General features: G+C 34.9%; 1 protein-coding gene across 3 annotated transcripts in view; it reads right to left on the bottom strand.

The window, feature by feature from the left end:
• The window catches only part of DNTT (DNA nucleotidylexotransferase), a 114689-nt gene extending 91619 nt beyond the window's left edge, over nucleotides 1–23070 (bottom strand). The window contains exons 1-4 of one of the 3 annotated variants that reach the window (XM_080596517.1): nucleotides 21361–23070; nucleotides 17636–17810; nucleotides 11556–11684; nucleotides 909–1079 (exon numbers count right to left, since the gene is read on the bottom strand). In XM_080596517.1, the coding sequence (XP_080452643.1) occupies nucleotides 909–1079; nucleotides 11556–11684; nucleotides 17636–17810; nucleotides 21361–21557 (672 nt within the window). In that variant the 5' untranslated portion in view covers nucleotides 21558–23070. The remainder of the gene's footprint in view (nucleotides 1–908; nucleotides 1080–11555; nucleotides 11685–17635; nucleotides 17811–21360) is intronic. The other 2 variants (XM_080596516.1, XM_080596518.1) reach the window with 2 other exon arrangements.
• Between the last annotated feature and the right edge of the window lie 360 nt (nucleotides 23071–23430).

Here is a 23430-nt window from a genome sequence, read left to right as displayed (position 1 = left end):
AATTTTGTTGCTAGAGTTTACTTCTCTTAAAAGTAAGAACATTTTTAAGACCAGATATATTTTTCTTGAGTGTACAGTTCCTCCAATCTCTCAGATAAAAAGAAAAAAAAAAAAAGAAAAAAAAAAGAGCAAAGCAAAACAAACAAGAAAAAAATAAATTTCTTCTACTTTCCGTAGAACCATAATTGAATTCCCAGCCCTCAGGTAGTAGGTACAAAGAGCTCTTCAGTGGCTACTCTCTTAACTGGTGGAGTGAGGCAGAAGTGAAACAAAACACCCAGCAATGACCTCTGCAGACAGTGGAGACACTCAAATCAGCTGCCTGCTGGAATAAGAGTACCTGAGATGTGTAGTCCTGAAAAGGCCAAGAATTAAAGAAAAATGTAGCGAATACTCAAAGTCCCAATAAGAATGCAAAGTTCATGCTTCATCTAGGTAAAAGGCTCTGCTATTCACAGCAAGGTGGGATTTAACATTAAAGTGCTAAAATATTTACCAGTTTGTTAAAAATAGTATTTCCAATAAAGCATTCAAGTGAGAAAAGTGATGTTGCCAAGGTAGAAGATGTCACATGAGCAAAACTATTACCAGTTAAACTACCACATCCAAATCAGAGTGGGCCTTTAAAATGGCACACAATAATCACAATCTATTATTTATTTAACAGTACTTATTCAGGAAATAACTTCATTCATAAGGGAAACTCATAAGTTCAGTTTCAGAGCTTTATATTACTATGAAAGGTTTCCAGAAATCATTGCGTTCTTAGTAACAAGGATGATATATTTTTATTAAAGGAAATACATAATGGTGTGTAAATACACACCAAATATCTATACTGCAGTCTGTGATCTCTAAAAGTAGATCTGTAAAAGAATTAACTGGATAAGAATTAAAAGGTATGTTACCTCAATAACATCTCTGACTTGATCTCCCATGCAGGGCAACCCTTGTATTTCTCTCATTCTGGTTACTGGAAATGGAAGAGATTTTAGCACAGAAGCTGCTCTCAGAAATTCCAGACAAAATATTTCATTTTCTTTGAATTCATAATTTTCAGCCATTATCTCAAAGGCATCCTGGGAGAAGGGAAAAAGGGGGTACAAAAAAGTTAGTAAAAGCTTAAAGTATTCAGTATATTACTTAAGGATTACTTTGTATACTAATTCAAGATTTCTTTGTGATAGAGTGAAAAGACAGAGTTCCTCACATAAATTCAGCATAATTATCTAACCACTTAAAATTTCTCAGGTATCATAAAAATTATATTTTAGAGTCAAATATAAGAAAAGATTTTGATTTAGGAGAAGTTCAAAATTTAAAATCTTTTGTGAGATAAACTTTCCATATTCCATGCAGATCTCATAAAACAATGTGAAATAACAACCTAACTTTTACAATTGGGCACAAATGTAAGTAATCCAACAGGTTAGTACACAACATCTTCATTTTCAAGTGCAACCAAATAGGAGTCTGTGGTGATACTAGTAAACCACTGTTTTGAACTTGTAGCTGTTCTTCTATTTAGTAATGTAAGGAACAAACCCACATTTTCCTTACACTTTTCAGTGGTGTGATCTATGCAAAGAGGAAAAACTTTTCTTCAACTATCCATGGACTGGTTTATTGTAGATATTGCACTCAAATGTACTTGAAGATTGCCAGTATAATTTTTTTTTTAAACTATCCAGAAGTCATTTATGAAGTTTTGGAGCCTCTCTACCTACCCCACCACCACCACACCACCATCCCTCCAACTATATATATATCAGCCACTTTTAGAAATGAAATGAACAGATCACGTGGTGGAGAAGAGAGAGCTTTTTGGTTCCCTTATGAGGAATACTGTGTTTCAAGAGAAAATAAATGTACTGTGTGTGTGAGAGAGAATAACCTGTAACATAAGAACTTCTGAAGGCTTCCAGCTGATTAGAAGCTGGAAATCTGAGTTCTTAATGAAGCCTTGCACAAAACCTCAAAAATTTTTCAAGGCTGCAAAATTAAGTGATTTCTTCTGAGATTTTCAGAGTACACCATCTCCAGAAGACACTTCGAGTGTTCAAAGTATTTATCTAAAATGCATCCTGCACCTGGCTGTTAAGGATGCCCCTATGCACCACTCAAATGGTACAGGACAGGCTAGGTACGACCATAAAAAAATATGATTAGTAAGCCTTGCAAAGCTCCTGCACTGCATAGGGTCTTGCATCCCTGCAGGAGATCCCATTTCTTCCTCATCAGTCTCCCAAGAGCAGCTACCTGATCCCAGCCTCGAAAAGGCTATACGTCCTGCTATACTTATGAGTTGTTGCATATCCTCCCTATCTTCCAGCTTACTCCTACTTCTTCTTTGACCCATGAGACATTACAAAATAATAAAGAGCTGGCTCTCAGTGTGCATCTGCCCGCAATTACACTTCACTGAGCTATAGTCCAAGTGTCTCTTCAGAAATGTTTTAAGAATAAGGATGAATAATCACTCTGTAATACAGATACCAAGAGACAGCAAATGACTTACTAAAACAGTGACTGCAATGGATAGTAGGAGGGAAAAAATTAAACATTTTTTTCCTACCCTCAGTGTTTATGGGAGCAATGTTCATATTGAGGCTTATATTTTGTTTCATTTTTGATTAAGTCCATCGTTATATAATTTAAACAAAACCAACAACAAAAATATTTTGCCTTTTTTTTTCTTTGCATTAATGTGCTTTATATTGAAAGATAAAGCCATGTAACAACCTATAATACTTGCACTACTACATGCATAATACTTGCAGGTGAGCTGGAGTAAGTTCCTCTCTCACTGACTGAGGTGACGGCAAACCCAGTGAAATGGTTCCTTCATTACCCTCCACAGAACTGAGAACAGCATCTGTCATCCCGCACTGAAGGAATACAGCCTGATTTATGCAACAAAAACACACGAGCTACAATCATTTAGATCATTAAACACGAAGAACTTTTACAGAGTGAGCGTAGATTGCTTACATATTACATTTAATTCAGTTTAGTCAGTTCTAGAAAAATAAATCATCTGATACATTGTTCAGATTATAAACATTCTGGTCTCATTGAATCAAAATGATTTAATCAAAATCTTGAAGAAAATATCTCTACTAACCATAGGATTTTCAAAGCTTTTCTCTCAAATAAAAACCTGAGATCTCAATTGGATTGGTATCCCTTTAAAAGAAACACATACCTTAGATGAACAAAAATACTTCAATTTCTCCTTTTTTTTTGGTGCTACCGTATTAAAGCATTCTGCATCTTCACATCTGTACAAAACATTATCAGAATACTGAAGCAGACATTTCACTCAAGGTTTACTTTCCCTTTTAGGGTGATTTGTTTTCACTGTTCTCTGGATCTTTCTTTACTCACAATTAATATGTACTCAACTAGCAGTACCTTCTGCATCTAATTTATCAGCTCCTTTGTGTGATATCCATTAATATTGCTATAAGCCATTAATGCAAAAGTTGATCTGTTCTGGAGCCCATCTGTTGAAATAGCTCTATTTTCTTTCCTCCTCTAGGAGAAGAAATCCCAGACAAACCAGTTTATCTTCAAGGAATAGCTCATACATAAATTCTATTTAGCTGGATTGGTTTTCAAAGACTTCCCTGAAGCAAATAGGGTCCTGGTTTCTGAGTGAACACTCACTTAGTAAGACCCTTAAAAAAATAATCAAGTCTTTGAGAGTAAGGGATTAAGTAATTAATCTCTGAGGATCTCTGTCCATCTCACTAAAGGAATCCGCCCCTTAACTGAATACTTATTTATCAGCTATTTATCAGCCTAGTAAGTGCTGTGCAATTCCATTTTCATAACAAATCATGAAAGACCTCTTTGAGGTAGAGAGTTGTTTAGCAAGATGCTTGATCCGAAAGTTTCTGCCACTATCTAAGTTCAACTAGCCCTCTGGAATAAGGAATTGAAAGGGTCAGGTGTTTCCTCTTTTTTTTTTTTTTTTTTTTTTTTTGGGGGGGGGGGGGGGGGGGTCGGGGGGGAGGAGGCAGTTGTTCTTCCAAGTTCTTCTTTCTGTTCTTTATCAGCTTCAAAGATCCTTTCCTATCATTTAGGAAAATTAAGATACTATTTTTTGCTTTAAGTGAGGTTTACATTTCCAGTCACAAAATTGTGATTACCTTTCCCTTCTTTTTCTCTCTTTACAACGAATGCACATGAATGCTCAAAAAAGAAGTGTTTGGTAATAAATGTCTTAGTGCAGCTTAACCCTAGCAGAATTAATCAGGAAACAGAACCAAAAAGTTATAGGTGTTGTCTTCTAAAATAATCTATACAAACACATAGAAAACAATTATTGTAAGTGCCTGCTCAGCAGGAAGTTGTAATGACAGACTAGCAAACTCATCTTGATTAGAAAGCTCAAAAAGTCTAGGAAAGTTTCGTGTCAATCCAAATAGGAGGCCGCTCCTGTGGGCACTTAAATAGACTTATTCTACACTGAAGAATAAACCATCAGGATAAATGTGTCTGTGTATACCAGTACCACTGCTGATTTAGAGAGGTACTAGCCCGCTTCTACTGGTGGGTGGGAAATTTTCAGAAAAGATATGTCACCACCATTACTGGAAAATGCAATCACATGTAGCATTTTACTCAGAGACTGTTGACAGTCAATGAGAAAATATAATCAAGGTGTTTTTGTCATTCTAGTTTGCATTATTCAGTGTTTTCCTACCTTTGCAGAGTTCATTAAGCTATTTTAAATAAACAATTAAGTAGTACTGAATATGTATTGTTCCCCATACAAAACACCGCCTGCAAATACAGCAATTAATTACAAATCTATCTTTTTACATGAAACTGCTTTTGACATTCTTTTTGATAAAATCTTTCTGCTTTAAGAAAAAGAAAGCAACTGTTTTCCAAGTGGAGTTGCAGTCTATTCAGTCTTATAGTCTATATTGGATAATATTATAATATTCCAGAGGAGAAAAGCACATGAAACTCATATTAGCTAAGAAAAAGCTTGCAATCTATAAATCACTGGTGAAATCTATTTACAGTGATATAAAAAGGAAAGTTACTGACCCCTACGTTATTCTAAACCTTGGTACTTTATACATTAAGCACCTTGCCAACTTCTTTATCAGTTAAATGAATACACAGATTGCCTGTTTCAAAGATACTAGTGCAACAGGAAACTAAATTTCTAAGACTTCCAACATGTGGGATTTTCATTCTCTCCTGAGTATTCTTCAGAGGCTACTTTAATTAAATGTGAAAGATAGCTGGGCTACACTTCAGCTCTTTATTTTATTTTTTAAACCTTTTTACTGAAAATTTTCCATCTCTGCCTGAAACTGTGGAATGTGCACTGGTGAGACAAGGGCTGTGGAAATATTCAAGGATGGAATAGCTTCCAGATCCAAGCTGGTCAGATGCAAAACCACACAGAGATTTTGATGAATTATGTAAAAATTATGAAGATGGATGGGCTGACAGAAATTGAGGGACTTATTCAACATTTGGTATTTAAGACTTAATATAGATAAAATATCAAGAACAAAAAATTACAAGTAAGCATCTTGCACAGGTAAAAATGTACACTAAAATATTAGATTGCAAATGCTAAAAATCACACTCAGATCAGTTCCCCTACTACTTGCAAAAGTCTTTAATAACCTGTCTAAAATTTTGCAACAGACATTTCCAATATTAAAATGGAAAATATAATAAGAAGAAAGGTATTTTGAGAAAATATTTTAAATCTAATCTATTTTGCAAGGAAAGCATTACAGCTTCTTGCACAGGACACTTGTCTTTTGACATTTCCATGCCTCTATCCACTGTTCCTCTGCCATGTGACATTGGAAAGCTGCTTCATACCTCCCTGCCATTGTTTCCCTTGCTATCTTTCATTTGCTGTCTACTAGGGCTGTGAACTCTCCAGGGTATGAATTGTCTTTTACAATGTGCAGCATCTCATAAAAAAAGCCTCTGTCTTACTTGAGCCTGTAAATGCTACTGCAACACAAATGAAAAAATAACAATACCACACTTCTGTAGAGGTGAACTTAACCTGCCAAAGAGCTAAATTTTAAAGTGTACTTAAAAAAAATAAAAATAAAAAAAAATAAAATAAAATAAAAAATAAAAAAAGAGAAATCCCACATGATACTTCATTCAAGGACTATTATATTGAGAAGAACAATTTGAGATAAATTGCTTTTCTTCTCAATCACTGTTTTGCACTCCAAGTTTATTCAGTAAATTGTAAATCTGAGGGATGGTTTTCTAGTTCTCATAACATTGTTGTTGCTAGTATTTGGTGTCTATTAAAAACTGACTAAAGTGATTTTAAAAAGATTTTGAATAAAGAATCCTTTCAAATAACATTGTTCTCACTTTCTCCAGTGTAAATCTTAATTTCAAGAGTCAATGGAAAGAGACACAGAGTGTGCATGCATACCTTTTATATGCACAGAGACAAAATACTTTCAAGTTTTTATTTCAAGGAGGATTAAGGAATTTGAGTCAACCTGTAGAATTGACTAAAGGGATTTCCAGCTAAATAAAGTAATCTATTTTTGTTCAATCTGATTTTTTTTTTCCTGACTTTTTTGGTATTTGAACTGAACAGAAAAACCCAACACTCACCCAGTGCCAATGATTTTATCATGTCATGCTATATCAATTGGAGAAACAAAGTCACTGAGAGATGGAGAATAACAGCAATAGCATAATGTGCATCTTAATGTGCATGATCTTAGAGTCCTTGTACACACGTGTACTAGAAGTAAATGTTAACTCCAGCTGCTTGTCATATTAACCAACAGCAACAGGTTCAGTTCTTACAACAGAGTGGTACTCTTGAGAAGTTTTTTTTCCACATAATATGAAAGAAAACAAGACATTTGTGAGAAAAAAATTGCTGATAGAGCACAACAATGCAGATAGACTGTCAATCAGCTAACACTGCCCTTGAGCAGAAAAAATTGTACAGTGTAATGAGAAACAAGATGTTAAAGTATATTACCCTTTTTAACATGGTCAAACAAAGCAGCATAGGATTGATGAAACCATGCAAATTTTTGTTGCCAAAAAGTGCAGGTGTGTACACTCTGTCTGTATTTTAGGGAGAAGCCTCCCACTTACCTTAAAAATGAGAAGAAAGAGTTCCTCCTTAGACCAAGCCACTAGTTCATTTTGGATAGCTATACTCTTTACATACATCTAAAAAATTTGCAAATTTCATGTATTGTTTGGAGATTTTTTAAACTATGTCAGTAAGACAGTACCTGTTATTTAGAGTATGTATTCAGTTCATGGCTTTCTCCCTACAGAGCTCACAAGTTCATCATAAAATTAAAGTTGAGGTTCTCCTGAGGTCTGATTTAAAACAGAATAACAATAAAGGCTTGAGTCACTGACAGAACGCATACATATTTCTCTAGGTACAAAAAGAGAAAATAAAACAAGGATGTTTTTTTCTCTAACAGAGTGGAAAGGAAACCAGGCATCTTTCCCATGCTAAGCATTCACATTCTCATTACCATGAGTAACAGCCAAAGTGGAGTAACACTCAGTAGCATTAGCGATAAGCCTCAGAATCACAGAACCATTTGCCTCTGACTTAATTTGTTTCTTCTGTAAGAATTAAATTGTATTTTCCTCACAGAAGAATGTATTTCTGAATTTTATTGCAGTCTGGTATTAATATTCAAATCTAACAATCCCTCTTGGGTAAAACAGAATGACTCCATTTATTTTACCGCATGAAAACAAAATGGAGCCCCCAAGTGTATATTTTTAGTGGGAGAGGGGGAGGATGGCTAGCTATTTATAAATGAGGCAAAGAATAACATTGTAATAGCATTACAAAAAATAACATTAATGTTTAAGACAAACATAAAATAAACATGTTAATGTACAGGCTCTGGTAAAATGATTTACCCCTTTGTTTTGCATCTTTACTCATCTGAACAGCTACATTTCAATTGTTAGAGTCCAGGCTACACATTCAGGTGCACTCCTGAATCATCCAAATCACTAATACCACGGCAGTAGTTCTCAACCTGTGAATCATGAGGCCGTGGTGTGTGATGCACGGTGATCCAAAGACTACATGAGGCCCCCACAAGTCTGAACCGCTTTCATTTCTCCTTCGTAAGCTGCCACATAATGCCACTGTTTCATCCTTGGCACGTAATTTGACATACTCAATCTATTAATACAAAAAACAGGACCTCCTGAGCTACTCAAGCCTCAGAAAAATAAATGGGGGGGGTGGGTGGAATTATTTGCCTCACAGTGAACGTATTCATGAAAACTTCACATTTGCACCATTTTTGCCAACCCTACTGTAGTTTCTTCTATAATGTAAAATTGATTTGTTGCAACTTTCTGTACGTTATTTCCTGGATCTTACACAATAAAGGAAACACGGGACAGCTGAACATAGAGGTTGTGTTTAGCGTGCACTAAACCACCACACTGTCCTCATGATATCTCATTGAATATCTCTGCCATTTGATTTTCATCAATGGCGTTTCTTTGTAATATATATATAGAACAGAATCCAAGATTAAAACTGATCACTAATTACAGTTATTATCTCAAAAAATCAAGTCTCCAGCGGTGTCTCTCACTAGAAGCTAGCACATTCACAGCCTCATTGTCTGCACATCACTACTACATTAGCGACTGTTTTCTTGCTCTTATGAAGAGAGAAAAAGATGTCAAAAGTAACTACTATGCTATTTTAAACATAACTACTACACATTCAGAAGAGGAATTTGATACAGGGTATCAGGGCAAAGCCCAGTAAAAGGAAGAACCAATGAGTTCACCCAAGAATGCATAAGCACATAATAGCTCTGTGCCCCTCTAATAGGCGAGATCAAAACCCCAGTATTTTCAAGCTAAGCAAAGAAAACAGTAAATCTGTAAGAAAAAGGAACAACTCTGTCTCACAAAATAAAGTTGTTATAACAAAATACTATCATCAAAACATAATTCAGGATGGATTGGACCTCATTTTCAGGACGTACGGCATCGAGCCAGGGAAAATCTGTCATTTAATGGTTGGCTGCCCGCAGCATGCACAAGTGAATTATACCAATGCTTCAGTGCATTTGCTAAGTGCTTTCACTGAAAAATCTGCTGGAACACTTTTAATTCAAGAGCATGAATTACAGGTTTAATACAAGACCCACAGAACAACAGCAAAAAATGAAAGACTCCTGTAACATTATGCAGACAAACTGGCAGGTCTCTAGGGAATGGGCTGACTCTTGCAGTCCATAAACACCAAAGCCTTCAGATGTCACTGCTAGCTTTGGTTGTGAGGAAAAAGACCAACAGCCCTAAGGAGTTACATTATGACTTTCAAGATGCAGATGCTAGACAGCTAGACAGACTCATATGCATTATCAGCTTGTCCGGTGCCACCTCCAGAAATAAAATACAGCATAAACTAAGACCAATTTCTCCCAAAGTAGGAGGATGAAAAACTGCCACCTTTGTCACTACAAAACCTAATTTCTACCCAGACTCAGAAATGTTTGATGTATAGGATAACAGAAGGGAGTCTCAAACTGCACTGCTTCTAATGTGTTCAGCTCAATTCACTTATCAAATACAAGTTGCAGTCTGACATTAAGGCTGCTGCAATGATAAACCTGGAAGTAATTTAGGGACTGCCTCTCTGTTGAAACATAGGTATAACAGGAACCACTCAATAAATATTTTGCTGTTATCGTAGTTTTCCACTGAAGTTTAAACTGAATCTTGGAGTATATTCAGTAATTCAACAGTTTAAAGAAAAACTATATATTTTAAAAAGTTATAGTACTCATTGTCTGAAAATAGAAAAATACTGTTAGAATTTGCAAGAGATTAGATATTAAAAAAAAATTAATTTTAAAACATATCATTAAAAAAGACAATACATTTTTCTGGATCTTTTTGTAAGATATACTACAACTTCATGCCTTCTAGGAGTAGCTATTGTACATTGCCATTATCCATCACAATTACTTTAATTGTTTGCCTTCTGAATGTACTGACAATTAATTTCCTAATACAGAAAATTCAACAAAGAGCCGTACACTTTCAGAACAACCACTGCATTCCACTATTGTAAGCAAGTGTAGAACTAAGGCACTTACTTCTTACCTCTCTGTGAATGCCACATTTTATGGTATCTTTGGGCCATACTACATCTTTCCCTATGGCAACACGAATTTGATTTTTGTTAAAAATGAAAAAGAATTGCCATTTTCAGGAGGCTAAATGATAATGGCAATACACAGCCTTGCTTTTCTAGCAGAAGGAGAGACACAGTAGTCATTTTAAAAGCAGCAGTTTTTGTAATGCTGGAGGCATCGGGGCTGGAAGAGACCTCAGGAAGTCTCTAGTCCAATCGCATGCTCAAAGCAGGGTCAAAACTGAATTCTGATCAGGTTGCTCAAAAAGGGATTTTTTTTTAGGTAAAGAAAAAGTTTAATCTACTTAAGTACCATAAATGTTGTTATATAATTGGTATAATTGAGGATTTCATAGAATTGCTACAAGGCAAAATTCAGGTTAATTTGTTGTATTCCCAGACCAAGACACTTGGTCTAGGCTTAGCTTTAACTCTGAATTCCCATATTTACATGGTAAACATTTTTTATTCTCAAATTACTGTTTTCTGTTGTTTGTCTTTTTATATGAATCTTACAAACATTTACTAGTAAAGTTTGCATGTATTTATAGGCACACATACACAAAGTAAAAATATAAAAATTATAAATAATAACAAAATAAATCATAAAATTTTAGGTAGATGAGGAGGTGTTTCATGTTATAGTCAAAATATAAGCCAGATTTGTTCAGACTAAATTACATTAGAGTCTCTATGTCAAATGTTTCCTATTGAACAGTCTAGCGCCAGCCAAAAGGAGCCATTAGGCACAATAAGTTAAGACGAGCCTGAGACATCTCAGGATCTTCATGCCTACTGAACTGTGTAATGGTAAGAGCATTAAATAGGATATATGACAGTTTGTAAGGTACCTATTTAAATGAAAAATGTAAGGATTTTTTCATGTTAAAGTAATTGCACTGTTCACTCAATCTGTTTTTGCAATTAAGCAACTGTAGAAATCTGAAGCTTATAACCACACTCAGAAGAACTAAACACCTGGGCAAATGAGAAGGGAGCAGAGCAGTTGTGAAGTATCTTGGACTGACCTAAACTAAAATTTGTTAATCATTATTTCCATCTTGTTAAATAATAAAGGCCAAAAGACATTTTCAGAATGTTATTCTATCATTTGTTTTTAAAATTAATGTGTTTACAAGCTATTTGTGTATTTAAAGATCCACAATGTTAAGCTTTCAGTATTGCTGAAATGATGTAATTAAGTTTGCACTCAATTTTAATTAAAAAAATTGCAAATTTATAACTTCTTTAATTGCTATCATTGTGCTGTTTAACTCATGAATTTGCTTAAGGTGCCACAGATAGTATGGACACAAGTACTGTATTATTTTACTTATCCTAGTTTTTATTTCATGGATGGAATATGTCTTACCGTGAATTTCTTGTTGCAGTTATTTAAAGTTGTTTTCCTTTGACACGAATACTGGGATACTTTGCTTGCAGTGAATGATGGCACTTCTGATTCAGGGGTATTCAAAGTAGGATACCGATCTGCTTGTTCCTAATAAGAATAAACAAAGGAGGATCACAGGGGAAAATGGGTAGCACATCTGCCAAATAGCTTAAAATAGCAAAAATATATTCCTTGAGCCCAAAATTGGTATCTTTTAATGTGGTTAGAGAATAATAATGCTCTTACCACCTTTCTAAGAAAAAAAACATTTAACTTCACATTAGCTTCACTGACATTAAAAGTTTACCTGGTGACTACCTGAATTTTTCATTTTGGGTGGTAAATTCTTGCAGAGAGTTTTCAATGGCAGTGTCATTTAAACATCTCTCTACATAGTGAATACTACTATTATTGAAGTAAAATTTTAAAACTACAAAAAGCAATAAGGTTGGAAGAACAGAACTTTTCTTTCCAGAAATCACTAGATGATTCAATATAAAATCAGGGATGTTACATCAGAAAAAAAGATGCTCAAATAATTGACTTCTTTTGGTCTGTGTCTAGATTCAGTGGTTGACATTTATATGACTTTAAAAACCACACTCTTTTCTTGTAGCCAAAACAAAACTTTTTGGTTTGGATTGTATTTATTCAGCTAAATGTTCTATTTTGGGATCATTATTAAAAAAAGGAAATATTTACAAGCAGCCACAGAATAATCATCTCCATACTTTCATCCAACAGCCAGTGTTTGCCTTATGATGACTAAATATATAAATATATATGAGTATCCTGATCAGTGAGCAATTGGAAAAGACAACCTGGCAGCATCTTTGCTGCTGCTTTATATTCCCAGCCCTTTAATTCCTTTGCTTTCAGTGGAAGTGCCCAAATCTGAAATATTCTGGAAACTCTCAAAGTGTTCTCAGTGTTTCTGTGAATTTTTTGCCATTTGTCATTTTGTCTAAAAAACATTGACAGATCTGTCAAAAACGTATTGCATTCCACCATCCAAAAACCACAGGGAAATGTTTCAACAAGAAAAAAATATATATATATATCACACAGATACATTGAGAAAATGTTCACCCCAACAATGGAGTGATAACCCCTTTCTCCCCTTTATCAAAAAGAAATGCAGGCATAAAGATAACATCTGTGCTAGGCAAACCTATAAATACGCGTATGTGCTCCCTACACACACAACATATAATTTCACGCTAAATTGCCTTTGTATCTGATTCAGAGCAGTTAAATAATAGTATTCACACACACAAGGCATTTGCTTGCATAGCTGAAGGAACGGTGAATTATATGGCAGTTTTCATAGTATATGGTGAAAGGAAGGAAGTTATTTTATGTGTAAGATCACTCTTGGGAATAACCAAAATGGCTTTCAGTCAGGATCAACAGCACTACTCATCCACTCTTGCACACTCTCATGAATTATACTTTGCAATTGATTTTAAATCATATAAACTATGATTGATTACAGCTAATATACTGCTTGAAATGATAGTGCCAGCTGAAAAGACTGTGAACAAAAAGCATGTTACTGAATAGAATATATAATAAGCTGCTATCTTCATTAGGACATAGACATGTTATCTAAGAACAAGAGCCCTTATGTAACATTACCTGGCATTGCAGACTGAAAAATAAATGCAGAAACTATGTATTTGTATATGTATATTTGTATATGGCACATAAACATCCTGTTCCTGACTTAGCCAAGTTATTTGAGCATTTTTCTTAATCAGCGATGGTTATACTTTTAATTAGCAGGAGTTGATTATATACAAAACAAAAGAAACTTGGGCTGGAAATCAACAGCAAAGATGTCTAGCAAACTGCAATTACTATAGTGTGATTTTTTGGGAATATTATGGTGTCTGCTTGAGAACTACGGAGATAACCTCCTATCAGCAAGACAAGATTTACATTGCTTTTTGTTGGGAAGAACAGATGGGAGAACACCATTTGTACAGATTATGGAACAATCCTAAAATGTAGTCAAGTGGAAACTACAGTGTAGTACAAGGAATCCTGGAAACTCAAACTACCTCAAAATAATTTGTAGTACTGGGAGGGAACAACTACCAATATGGAGAAAAAAAAAAAAAGTAAACATTAAAAATCCTTTTTTGCAAATGGATTTTTACACTAAAGTGAAATTATGGTTAACTATACAGGGCCAGCCACTGAAAAATATCCAAACACGGGCAATTTACTTGCTAGAGCTAGTCAGCATTTGCACCTCACATCCAGCCTGCATAAACAATGGATGTCACTGATATTCCTTCACTGTGACATTTTCCATATGGCAGAAGCAGAAGAACGAGTCTGTACCACTAGCATTAGTTTTCACAGGCTCAGGTACAAAATTAAACTTGTAGGGGATTCCTTTGTTCTTTGTCCAATCTTTTTTTTTTCTTTTTTTTTTAATACACAAAGTATAATGGCATAAAGAAATAACAAAGAAGGAGTGAAAATGTAGCAGCAGTGAATGAGGTGTGCAGATACTACAGGCTGTGTCAGGCCACATAATTCAACAGCCAGCAGCTTTGATCCAGACAGCATTGATCAAATAATAGTCTGCTGATATCCAGCATTTTATGAAGAGAAGGCAGCTAGTTTATAAGTTTCATTTTATTTTCTGAGAAACTCTGACTTGTCAGTATGAAAGATTTCTTCCATTAGTTAGAGCCTCCTCTCTTTCACAAGGCAACAGAGTGAGACACTCAGGAAAATGTTAAATGTGAGTTGCCTGTCATACGATATGGTAGGGAATCAAAAAATGTGGTACTTCCTTTTCCCAATGTGGAGGGAGATCCTTTGTTTAAGGAAATAAATCTGCTTGCCTTTCAAGAGGAAGAAAGGGAAGGGAATAAAATAACTAACAACTTTTAGGTCCTGACTGAAGAAGAGGCAGAAGAGATAGTCACAGTACAGTTCATGAAGATACTGAGGATGCCAACGCACTGGTTCTTTTCCTTTTTCCCCCTCTACCTCTGTCTTTTCCATAATCCAGGGAACAGAACTACTTTCTAGCCTGGGGATGTCTTCACATACTTTTTGCTGTTCCTGTGATGCTACTGTCCAGAAAACCAATCTGCTTGTGGAAGGGAATCTACCTCTTTGCTTAAAGATATCAGTGTGACAAAGGCATTCCTCAAGCTGAGAAATATTTTGATTTCCATTTAAAGCAGGTATTCTGCTACAACACTTCCATAGCCTATGGAATAAAATGATGGCTTATGATTATAAAAGTCAACTGTTACTTGAATGAATTACCAAGAATTCAGACCAGCCTAGATGTGGTCACCCAGCCTTTATACTGTATAAATCATTTTAGCATCAGAGCATCTCTCCAATCATTCACAATCAGAGAAAGATGTCCTTTAATGACAATTATAATTAATGTTAGCTAATGGTCTGTAACTCTGGCTTTATTCCTCGTTTTGCATGGAGAAGGACATTTCTTTTCTGCAATGCATTAAAACAAATGTCCTGAAGGAAGAACACCTACCAAATAGGCTACTACAAGACCCAAAAGATGAAATTATGTTGCTATTGATATTAATGGGAATTTTACCATGAACTTACATTCAATGAGATTTCACCCAAAACATTCAACCACTGTAATCCATTTCTTTTTCCTCAAAATGAGCTAAACGTTTGTTAATTCATTTTCATTTCACATTGTACAAGACTGACATAATGGAGCAAATTTGTCTTAGGTGAAATTCCAATTGAATTACATATGTACAAGTTTAGTCTAGTACTTAAAAAGAATATTAACCTTATCTTCAATCCTTCTTATTTGTTCAGTAAGAAAAAAAAAAGAAAAAAAATCAGTGACACTGCAATATTAAAATTATTTTTATTATCTAAAATTCTAGAATTCTTTTCTCTTCCTTGCTTGATTGCTCTACAAAAATGTTTATAATTTGAGAGCCACTATATAATTAAGACTGGTCTCAACTATAAGCTTTAAAGTGAATGCTACAGCTGTCACTGGCTTGCTAATTGCACTCTACATTTATAAGCACAAAATCTTTGTTTCTATAAAAATAGGAACAGCCAGTCTCAAAGTATAATCATGATCTCCTGACAGTGCTGCTACTTTTTTTCAGAAGTTCCTGCTCTAATAGTATTCCAAAAGGAATTTTATATATAAAAGAATATTGAGGCCTTCTCATTGAGTGATAATAACGATAATAATAATAATAAGCTTCAACACAGTTGGAGACATTCTGGAGAAAGACGAAGGCATTTCTTGCACTGAAAAGGGAACAAGATATTTCCTATGATACCTGAATCCATAGGTTTTCAAAGACTGCTAAAATTAAGAATGTGCATAAAAAGTATTTTGGATTAATTTTTAATCCTGATGTAAAACTCTCAGCAAAGTTCACAAGATGTTGTTCATATTTAGAGATTTTTTTTTGCATTCCCAATATTTATATCTTCATAAATATAGTTTTTTCTGTGAGATTACACAGTGCCGTATTTACAAGGTTAGGTTGTTTTTTTTCCTGGTTTGCATTAATTTCTTTAGTATATTCTTCCTTCAGCAGATTCACTGGAAATATTACAAATATACTGCAAAAGTACTTCATTGGAAGGACTGCAAATATAAACATATTCTGTTATGGAATTATGCCGCATCTGATGGTGACAGCTCCATCTGGTGTATTAATTTTTTTATTTTTATTTTTTGGAAGTGTTATTAAACAGTAATTCTTATAAGTAAAGTCCTGCGGAACAGCCTCTGGCAATGAAATATGACTGAAAAATGAATCAGAAGCTACATGCTTTATTGGTAAAGGGTGATATTTTTAAATCGTTCTTCTTATTTTAAAAATTAGAAGAAGAAAACAGTGAGATACTGTTGCTTAATATTCAGGCATCTTACACCTAACAAGAGATTACATACTGCACCTTTTGTGGTGCCAGTATTCACAGTTATCATTTTGAAGCAGGGTCATTGTTCACACAGAGCCTAATCCAGGCCCTCTGAAATCAGCAGGAAACCTTCACTTCAGAGAAGCATTAGATCAGACTTCTAACTCTCCTGATGCATGAATTAATTTCTTCACCAGTCCATGTCCAATCCATCGGCAGCACGAGGCTCACATGATTGCAAGACAAGGGAAGGTGTTAATCCTGGCACAGTGCAGGATCTATTTCATGGCCCAGTGGCATGTGCTATTGTCGCACTGTGCACAGCACTTGCGGGCATCACTGGGTACAGTTGTTATTTACAGTCTGTACTGGGGGTATTGCATATCACTGTTTCACACTATGCCCCAATTTGAGAAATAAGAACATAATTGTGTCAGATATAGTTCTCAGGAAAGTGTCGTCATCCTTTGCTTCAAGGTCAAACACTGTTCGCCGAATAATCAGCCTGTGATTTGCAATAACCTCCAACTTGCTGCTCCCATTGAGAGATAATGAAATATAACGATACCTTTATTTCTTATCACAGTTTTACTCTGTGGTGCCAACTTTGTAAATGTATGTCCACAAACTGCAGCAGCCTTGATTTCACAGTTCGCTCAAGGGCTAGCAGTTACCTGATCACTTCTGAACAGCAAAGGTTTTAACGTTTTTGTATTATTTTGAAGATACAAAGTATTCTATCAGGAGCCCATTAAAATACATTCAACTCAGTGGGACATTTACCATGATGTTGAAATATTTGTGGAAACACCAAAGTACCACAACAAAAGGATGCAATTTGTTGATGGATATTTCCACTTTAATAGCACCCTTGTTAAAATAATTATGGTTATTATTTCAGTTTGTAACATGTGAGAGCACAGTAACTCAGCATTACCAGAAACTGATATTTGGCTGTTAGAAAAGGTATGGAAGATCTTCCTCTTAATTTATTAAAACTGTGAATTACTTATATAACTGTAGAAAAAATGTATTTAAATACTGAAATTGAACCACAATATGATTATGTATATAGGTTAAAAAAAATAATAATTAAATCGCAGTCATTCATTTTGAATGGCACTACATTCACACTGAACGATCTGTCCTACCATGAGGCGATACTTCATTTCTGAATCAACTGGTCTTCCCGCTTCCATGCAGGCTGTGAGCCATGAAATATCCAGTAATTCAAACCTGGAGCTGTCACCTACAGCCTGTCCTCTCAGCCAGTCCAGCACTTCTGGGTAAGAGTTGTTCTCAGCCACAATGTGAGTGACAGAATCACTATCAAGAAATACAGAAAAAGAAGTTTTCTTTTCTTTCTGAACCCAACCATACACAGCTATGGAACTGCTATTTTTGTATTTACCTCCCACACACTACCTGAAAATTGCTGTATATATTATATGTTAGGATGTGGGAAGAGGATGCTTTTTCATATCACAGTATGTCTATACCAGTCGCTGAATCTGCTTTGAGGAAAAACTTTAGCCTGACAACTCCTGTAAGTGCAGTATTTTCTTTCTTTTGGCATCATTTGACTGCTGTAAGACACTATCTTATTACAAATCTTTTTGCAACTGAAAATATTTGGCTTGCACAAGCAATATTATAATGAAAAGGCTGCTTTACAATACCTGACAACCTGCCTCCCAAGATTCCCAATCAATGAAGAAAAGCTTTACAGTATTCAAAATTCAGTTAACAATCATTCTTTAAAGCTTTGCAGCTAGTAATATTTTTTGGAAATTTAATTTTTCACTACATACATTAAGTTCTTTACATTTGACTGTCAAAGTTTCATGAGCTAAGCCTTACAAATTATGCACTGCATCTAAAGAGCACTTTTTTGCTACTAAGATGCCAGTCTCTTACAAGACTGATATCCTAGTTGAGTTAGTATAAAAATTTTCAGTGAGTTATTGCTCAATAAATTATATAGTGGTTATGTGTACATTGCTTATAAATATGGTAGCAAGAAGTTTTCATACTAAATGTAGTTTGCTTTATTAGAATAACTTTGGAAAGAATCCCATGATAGTTCATGATGAAAAAGACGCAGTTCAGCACCTTCTACTAAGAAAGAATGGACAGGGGCAAAGTTTACATTTCAAGAAAAAAACTACATAGTTGGAGTGATCTGTAAATTTCTACCTGGTCTGATGATGTTCCTCAGTAAGTTTAAAAGACTACTAACTTGGTAGGAAAATTTAAGAGTGCACTTCCAAGTGTTCCCCTCCACAAACACCCCAGGAGGGTGAAGTCACCCAAAAAAGCAACAGATAAAGGAGGAAGCTTCATTTTCATGAAACTTGTAGGACTTCAGTATCTCTGAAATCTATGTGAAAATTAACTGAAATCAGTCAACAGATTCGTAAACTTCTTGGTGGAACACACAGGCCATTATTTGACAGTGTCATTATTTGACCTTGTTTACAAAGAAATAAGCCAAAACTTTCACCGTGAATTGTCCTGACAGCAACAGCCTCCATTTACAAGCCTCCGTATCCTCCTGCTAGCCCATGCTGGTGACAACACTGTGCATGTACAGTAAATTTCAAAGCGACCTTAAGCCTGGTCCTGATGGACTTCACAGAGTGCTTTGCAGCCTTTCCATAAAACCTGGAGAAGTTAAGCCATCAACCATTCTAAGACAAGGCACCACTGAAGAGATGGCTGGTTTCTATGGACTTTAAAATAATCTGTGCTAACTGTTAAAGACAGACTGGCTGCACAACCTTTCAAAGCAAAATACTTCCTAGGAAACCAACAAAACCTTTTGGCCCGGTGACCCCAATTCACACTAATAATCACTGACTTTATGAAATCTCCCAGCCACAAAGACAAATACTGAGGAGTCTTACCATAGAAAACTTATCTAATTCTCCAATGCATTAATTGTACTATATTTTGGACAGATACATAATGCATAGAATACGCTGTGCTTTAAAAATACAAATATACAAATGATGACACAGCATAGTGCAATCTTTTTCTCTTCATACTGTGCAACTTGAGGAACAGAGTCCATCAAAAAAAATGCCTAATGTATTTTAATTTTAAAGATAGCAAATCTAGGTTAGGTGACACCATGAAATATTATTGTTTTTATTACTATTTAATCTTACTAAGTTCTACTTTAATTAAACTGTCACATCCTCACTTGAGTAAAACAAAATCAGTTAGAGACATAGAACTTCTGCTTCCTGTGGTTTATTTCACTTTATATAAAATATTCATATGTAATGTATTGGCACCAAGCTGTAGATCTGGGAACTTTGCCATCACTACACTTGCAGCAGCTGTTTAGTTGCTGTGCACCAGTTTCCTCTGGTACCTGTACAGCTGTGCTGTCTTCTTGGCACAGAATGCAACAAATTTAGCATTTTCTCTGGCATTTAAAAAAAAAAATAATCAAGAGTTATATAGTTCTTTTTTATCCAGCAGAAGCTAAGCTGAAATTAAACAGCACCTCAGTTGTATACAACTTGCAGAAAGTCTGAAACATTGGCAATAAATACCTCTGTGTCAAAAGCAGCCCAGATAAAACCCTTTAATCGGTCCTCAATGGATTGTTAATGTAGGATTTAGAAGAGCCCAGTTCATTTTTTTTTCCTGAAAATTCTATTAGTTTTGTATCAGACACTAATTGCCTACTTCTGTTCAATAGTTGCTTAAATCTTGCTTTACAAATTAATTCTTCCTTCTTTCTTCCTCGGTCTTTCAAAGTTGATGAGATAGAAAATCTGTGGAAATAAGCTTTTAAAGGAAAGATCCAGTTGCATGCTACATGCAAACAGATACAGAGAAATGATCAATACTTGGTTTTCTTCCAACTTCTCAGAAAACCTACATAATGATGTAGGTTTCAGAAAACTGCATAATAACTAATGCTCATGAAAAGTAATATTTGGAGGAAGGCTTCTTTCAGAATGAATAGACTTATCAAAAGACCATCATACTATAAGTCTGCAACTGGAGTATATCTTCACCCTGAAATGCAACATCTGTGATATTTCATTCCTAGGCCTTTCCTCCAGTGCTCTGCCAGATTGTACCAAAGTGTGAGCCAGTAATTCTTAACCTCACAGCAGTGTATTACTCAGAAAAAGATTAGATATTATTATTATTATTAGATATTATTATAGATATTAATATATATATGATGTAATATATATTATATAATAATAATAATATATATAATAATATATATATATAATATATAGATATATATTCTACACCAGGGATGATGTGGAGAAATGCGCCCTCAACACACCACACTTTTCATGCTGATATATTTTTATTTTTTATTTTTCATTTCAGGTAGCAGCCATTAAATTTAAAATAAACATAACTTGACATCAAGACAGAAATAAACAATGACCAGTTTAGATCAGCTAGAGACTTGACTCATTTTCTCCTGCAAAATTATACAAATGCAAAGAAACAGACCCCACGAAAGACATTCACAAGCTCAGAGCTTACATTTCTTATTTTCCATGTGAGCAGCAGCACACTGAGAAGTGCAAACATATTAAAATTGACAGACCTGAGATAAATTGGAACCACAGATTTTAGATGTAAAAAGTAAGAGTTTTTGCTAGTCTTTGCGTTCTGCCTGCTCTCTGCCCAGAAGGTAACAGAAATGAACTGTGCTTTAGCAATACAGAGTGAAATCCTGAAGCATTGCTATACTGGGAAGAGCAAAGTATATCCACAAAATACATAGGCAAAAACTTCAACTGCAGTCGCTTGTATAATTGCATTTATTAAATTAGAATGTTTGCAGCACCATTCCTGCATGTTATTTCTACATATATAAACATTTTCCTACCTTAGTTCACTTTCTACTCTGAAACCTTTGCTTCTTGCCAGCTCCATCAAAAACGTCCTTCTGGTCATCCCCATCTTCCTCTGCATAATAAAAATTACAAAGTTATTGAACTTTACTTCATAACTGCAGGAAAATTTGGGGGAATGCATCCCTTTCTGCCTCTTCCTCTGGGAAGCTGGAGTTCTGATCCTATCCATGATGCAAGGTAGAAGTGTTTTCACTTGAAAGAAAGGGAGCTAACACACTTTCTGCCAGCAGCTGTACTTAATGTCACCACCCATTGAAGTCATTTTCCTCTGTTTCCCCTCTGAAATCAAAACCAGATGCTACCTGAGCAGAAAACATTACTTCTTTTCTACCACCTAGGACTCCTTGCACAGAACTGTTCCAAAGAGGTGCAAATATGGTTTGATTTCTTAAAACAGCCATTATCTGTAAAGACTTTATCCAAACAATATTGATTATAGGAAAATCAGCTCAAAATAACAAGCAAAATCTTCAGCTGGTTTAATTGTACAGTTCCATCTGTTTCTGCTTACTTTTTTTTTTTCCAAACCTCAGTTTTCCAAATTGTAGGGCACATTGATTTTCAGTAGCTTGATAAACGAATAAATAAATTTTTCCTATCATTACCTAGGAGCAAAGAATACATCTTAATAACAGTATACAAATGTTTTAGAATCGTCTGTATGCTTGTTATGTCTGTGTGATTAATTATTTGATTAGAAAGGGGATAGATTTTTAGGACAGCTAACAAAAAATAAGCTTTTGAAATTGAATTTACAATTAAATAAATCCATTGTTGTTTTGAGAATAAGGCAATGAAAGACAGAGAAATTGTTAGAGATGTCTTTAATTATAACTTTGGCACATGTTGCCATCATTGCTTTCTACTACCTGTCCTTGAATACATTCCTGTCTGTGGCATGTACAGTAGAGAATATTTCTGCTTTTAAACATCCAGTGACCTCCAAAATAGAGAGGAGATTATGGAAGCTATATCCCACCCTGTCCTAGAGCATGGCATAATAGTCATCAGAGGACTTCACTAAAATTTATTGCAGATATATTTCATCATGTTGGGCCTATTTAGATATGGCCCTGAAATTCCATCAGTGCAAAGTGAATGCAAATAACCAAGTTTACTGTATGTGCATCTATTTCAGCACAAAAACTATTTCAGTGGTAAATAGCCCCATTTCTATGTCAAGTTGGATTTTTATTTTTCTTGTAGCAGAGAATTTGGATTTTGCCAGTCCTTCAGAATGTGTCAGAAATGTTATAACTTGCAATTCTCATTGCACAAGTTCAGGAGAGAAAGCAAGGTGGAAAATCCTGCCTAAGTCAGATCTATCAATTTTATTTTCAGTCATTTTATCATGGATGGATATAAATTCTGAGTTATGGAAAAATGACTCAAAACCTGTTTCCTGCAATTATGGCCATAAGTTTAAGATTAAATTATAAAAAGTATTATTGACATTTTCCCAGCCCTATAGCTCATGCTGCTTCAACTGTATTATCACAGATATAAAGAAACAGTTTTCATCAGAATAGAAACTAACCATCAAAAATTAATATAGAGCTCTCAGCTCTGGGGTCTTCCTGAGGCCATGAAAAAAAATATATACATAGTTCTGTACGTAGACTAGACTCCATTCATTTCTTCCATTGCCTAAAGATAATCCAGAAGCCAAAATATCTATTCCTCTTTCTAATTCATAACATTAAAATTGTCAAAATAGATCACTTCAAGGTTATTTTTAAATTATGTGAGATATTTTCATAGGAACTGGAAAATGGACAGGCAGACCTTAAGAAGCTTAAGCGAAAGAATAGCAGCAAAGAAAAAAAAACGAGTAGTGATGGGTCTGGCATTAAGGCTGAGCAATCTGTTGTGGTTGCTCCGCGTCTATTTTCTATAATACTAATCAACCATTGAACACTGGATATATCACCTTTTACAGCCTTCCTAGGCTTGGTAAAATGCTTTACTTTATCTCAAGCCCTACAAGGAATAATGTATTTGAGAACACATTCTTTACATATGTTAAACAAAGGCTTATTTTA

The sequence above is a fragment of the Anser brachyrhynchus genome (assembly GCF_964034855.1).
Source record: "Anser brachyrhynchus genome assembly, chromosome: 6".
In the NCBI taxonomy this organism is placed as follows: domain Eukaryota; kingdom Metazoa; phylum Chordata; class Aves; order Anseriformes; family Anatidae; genus Anser; species Anser brachyrhynchus.
Note: the sequence above shows the minus strand (reverse complement) of the source record. Positions and strands in the feature narration are given on the sequence as shown.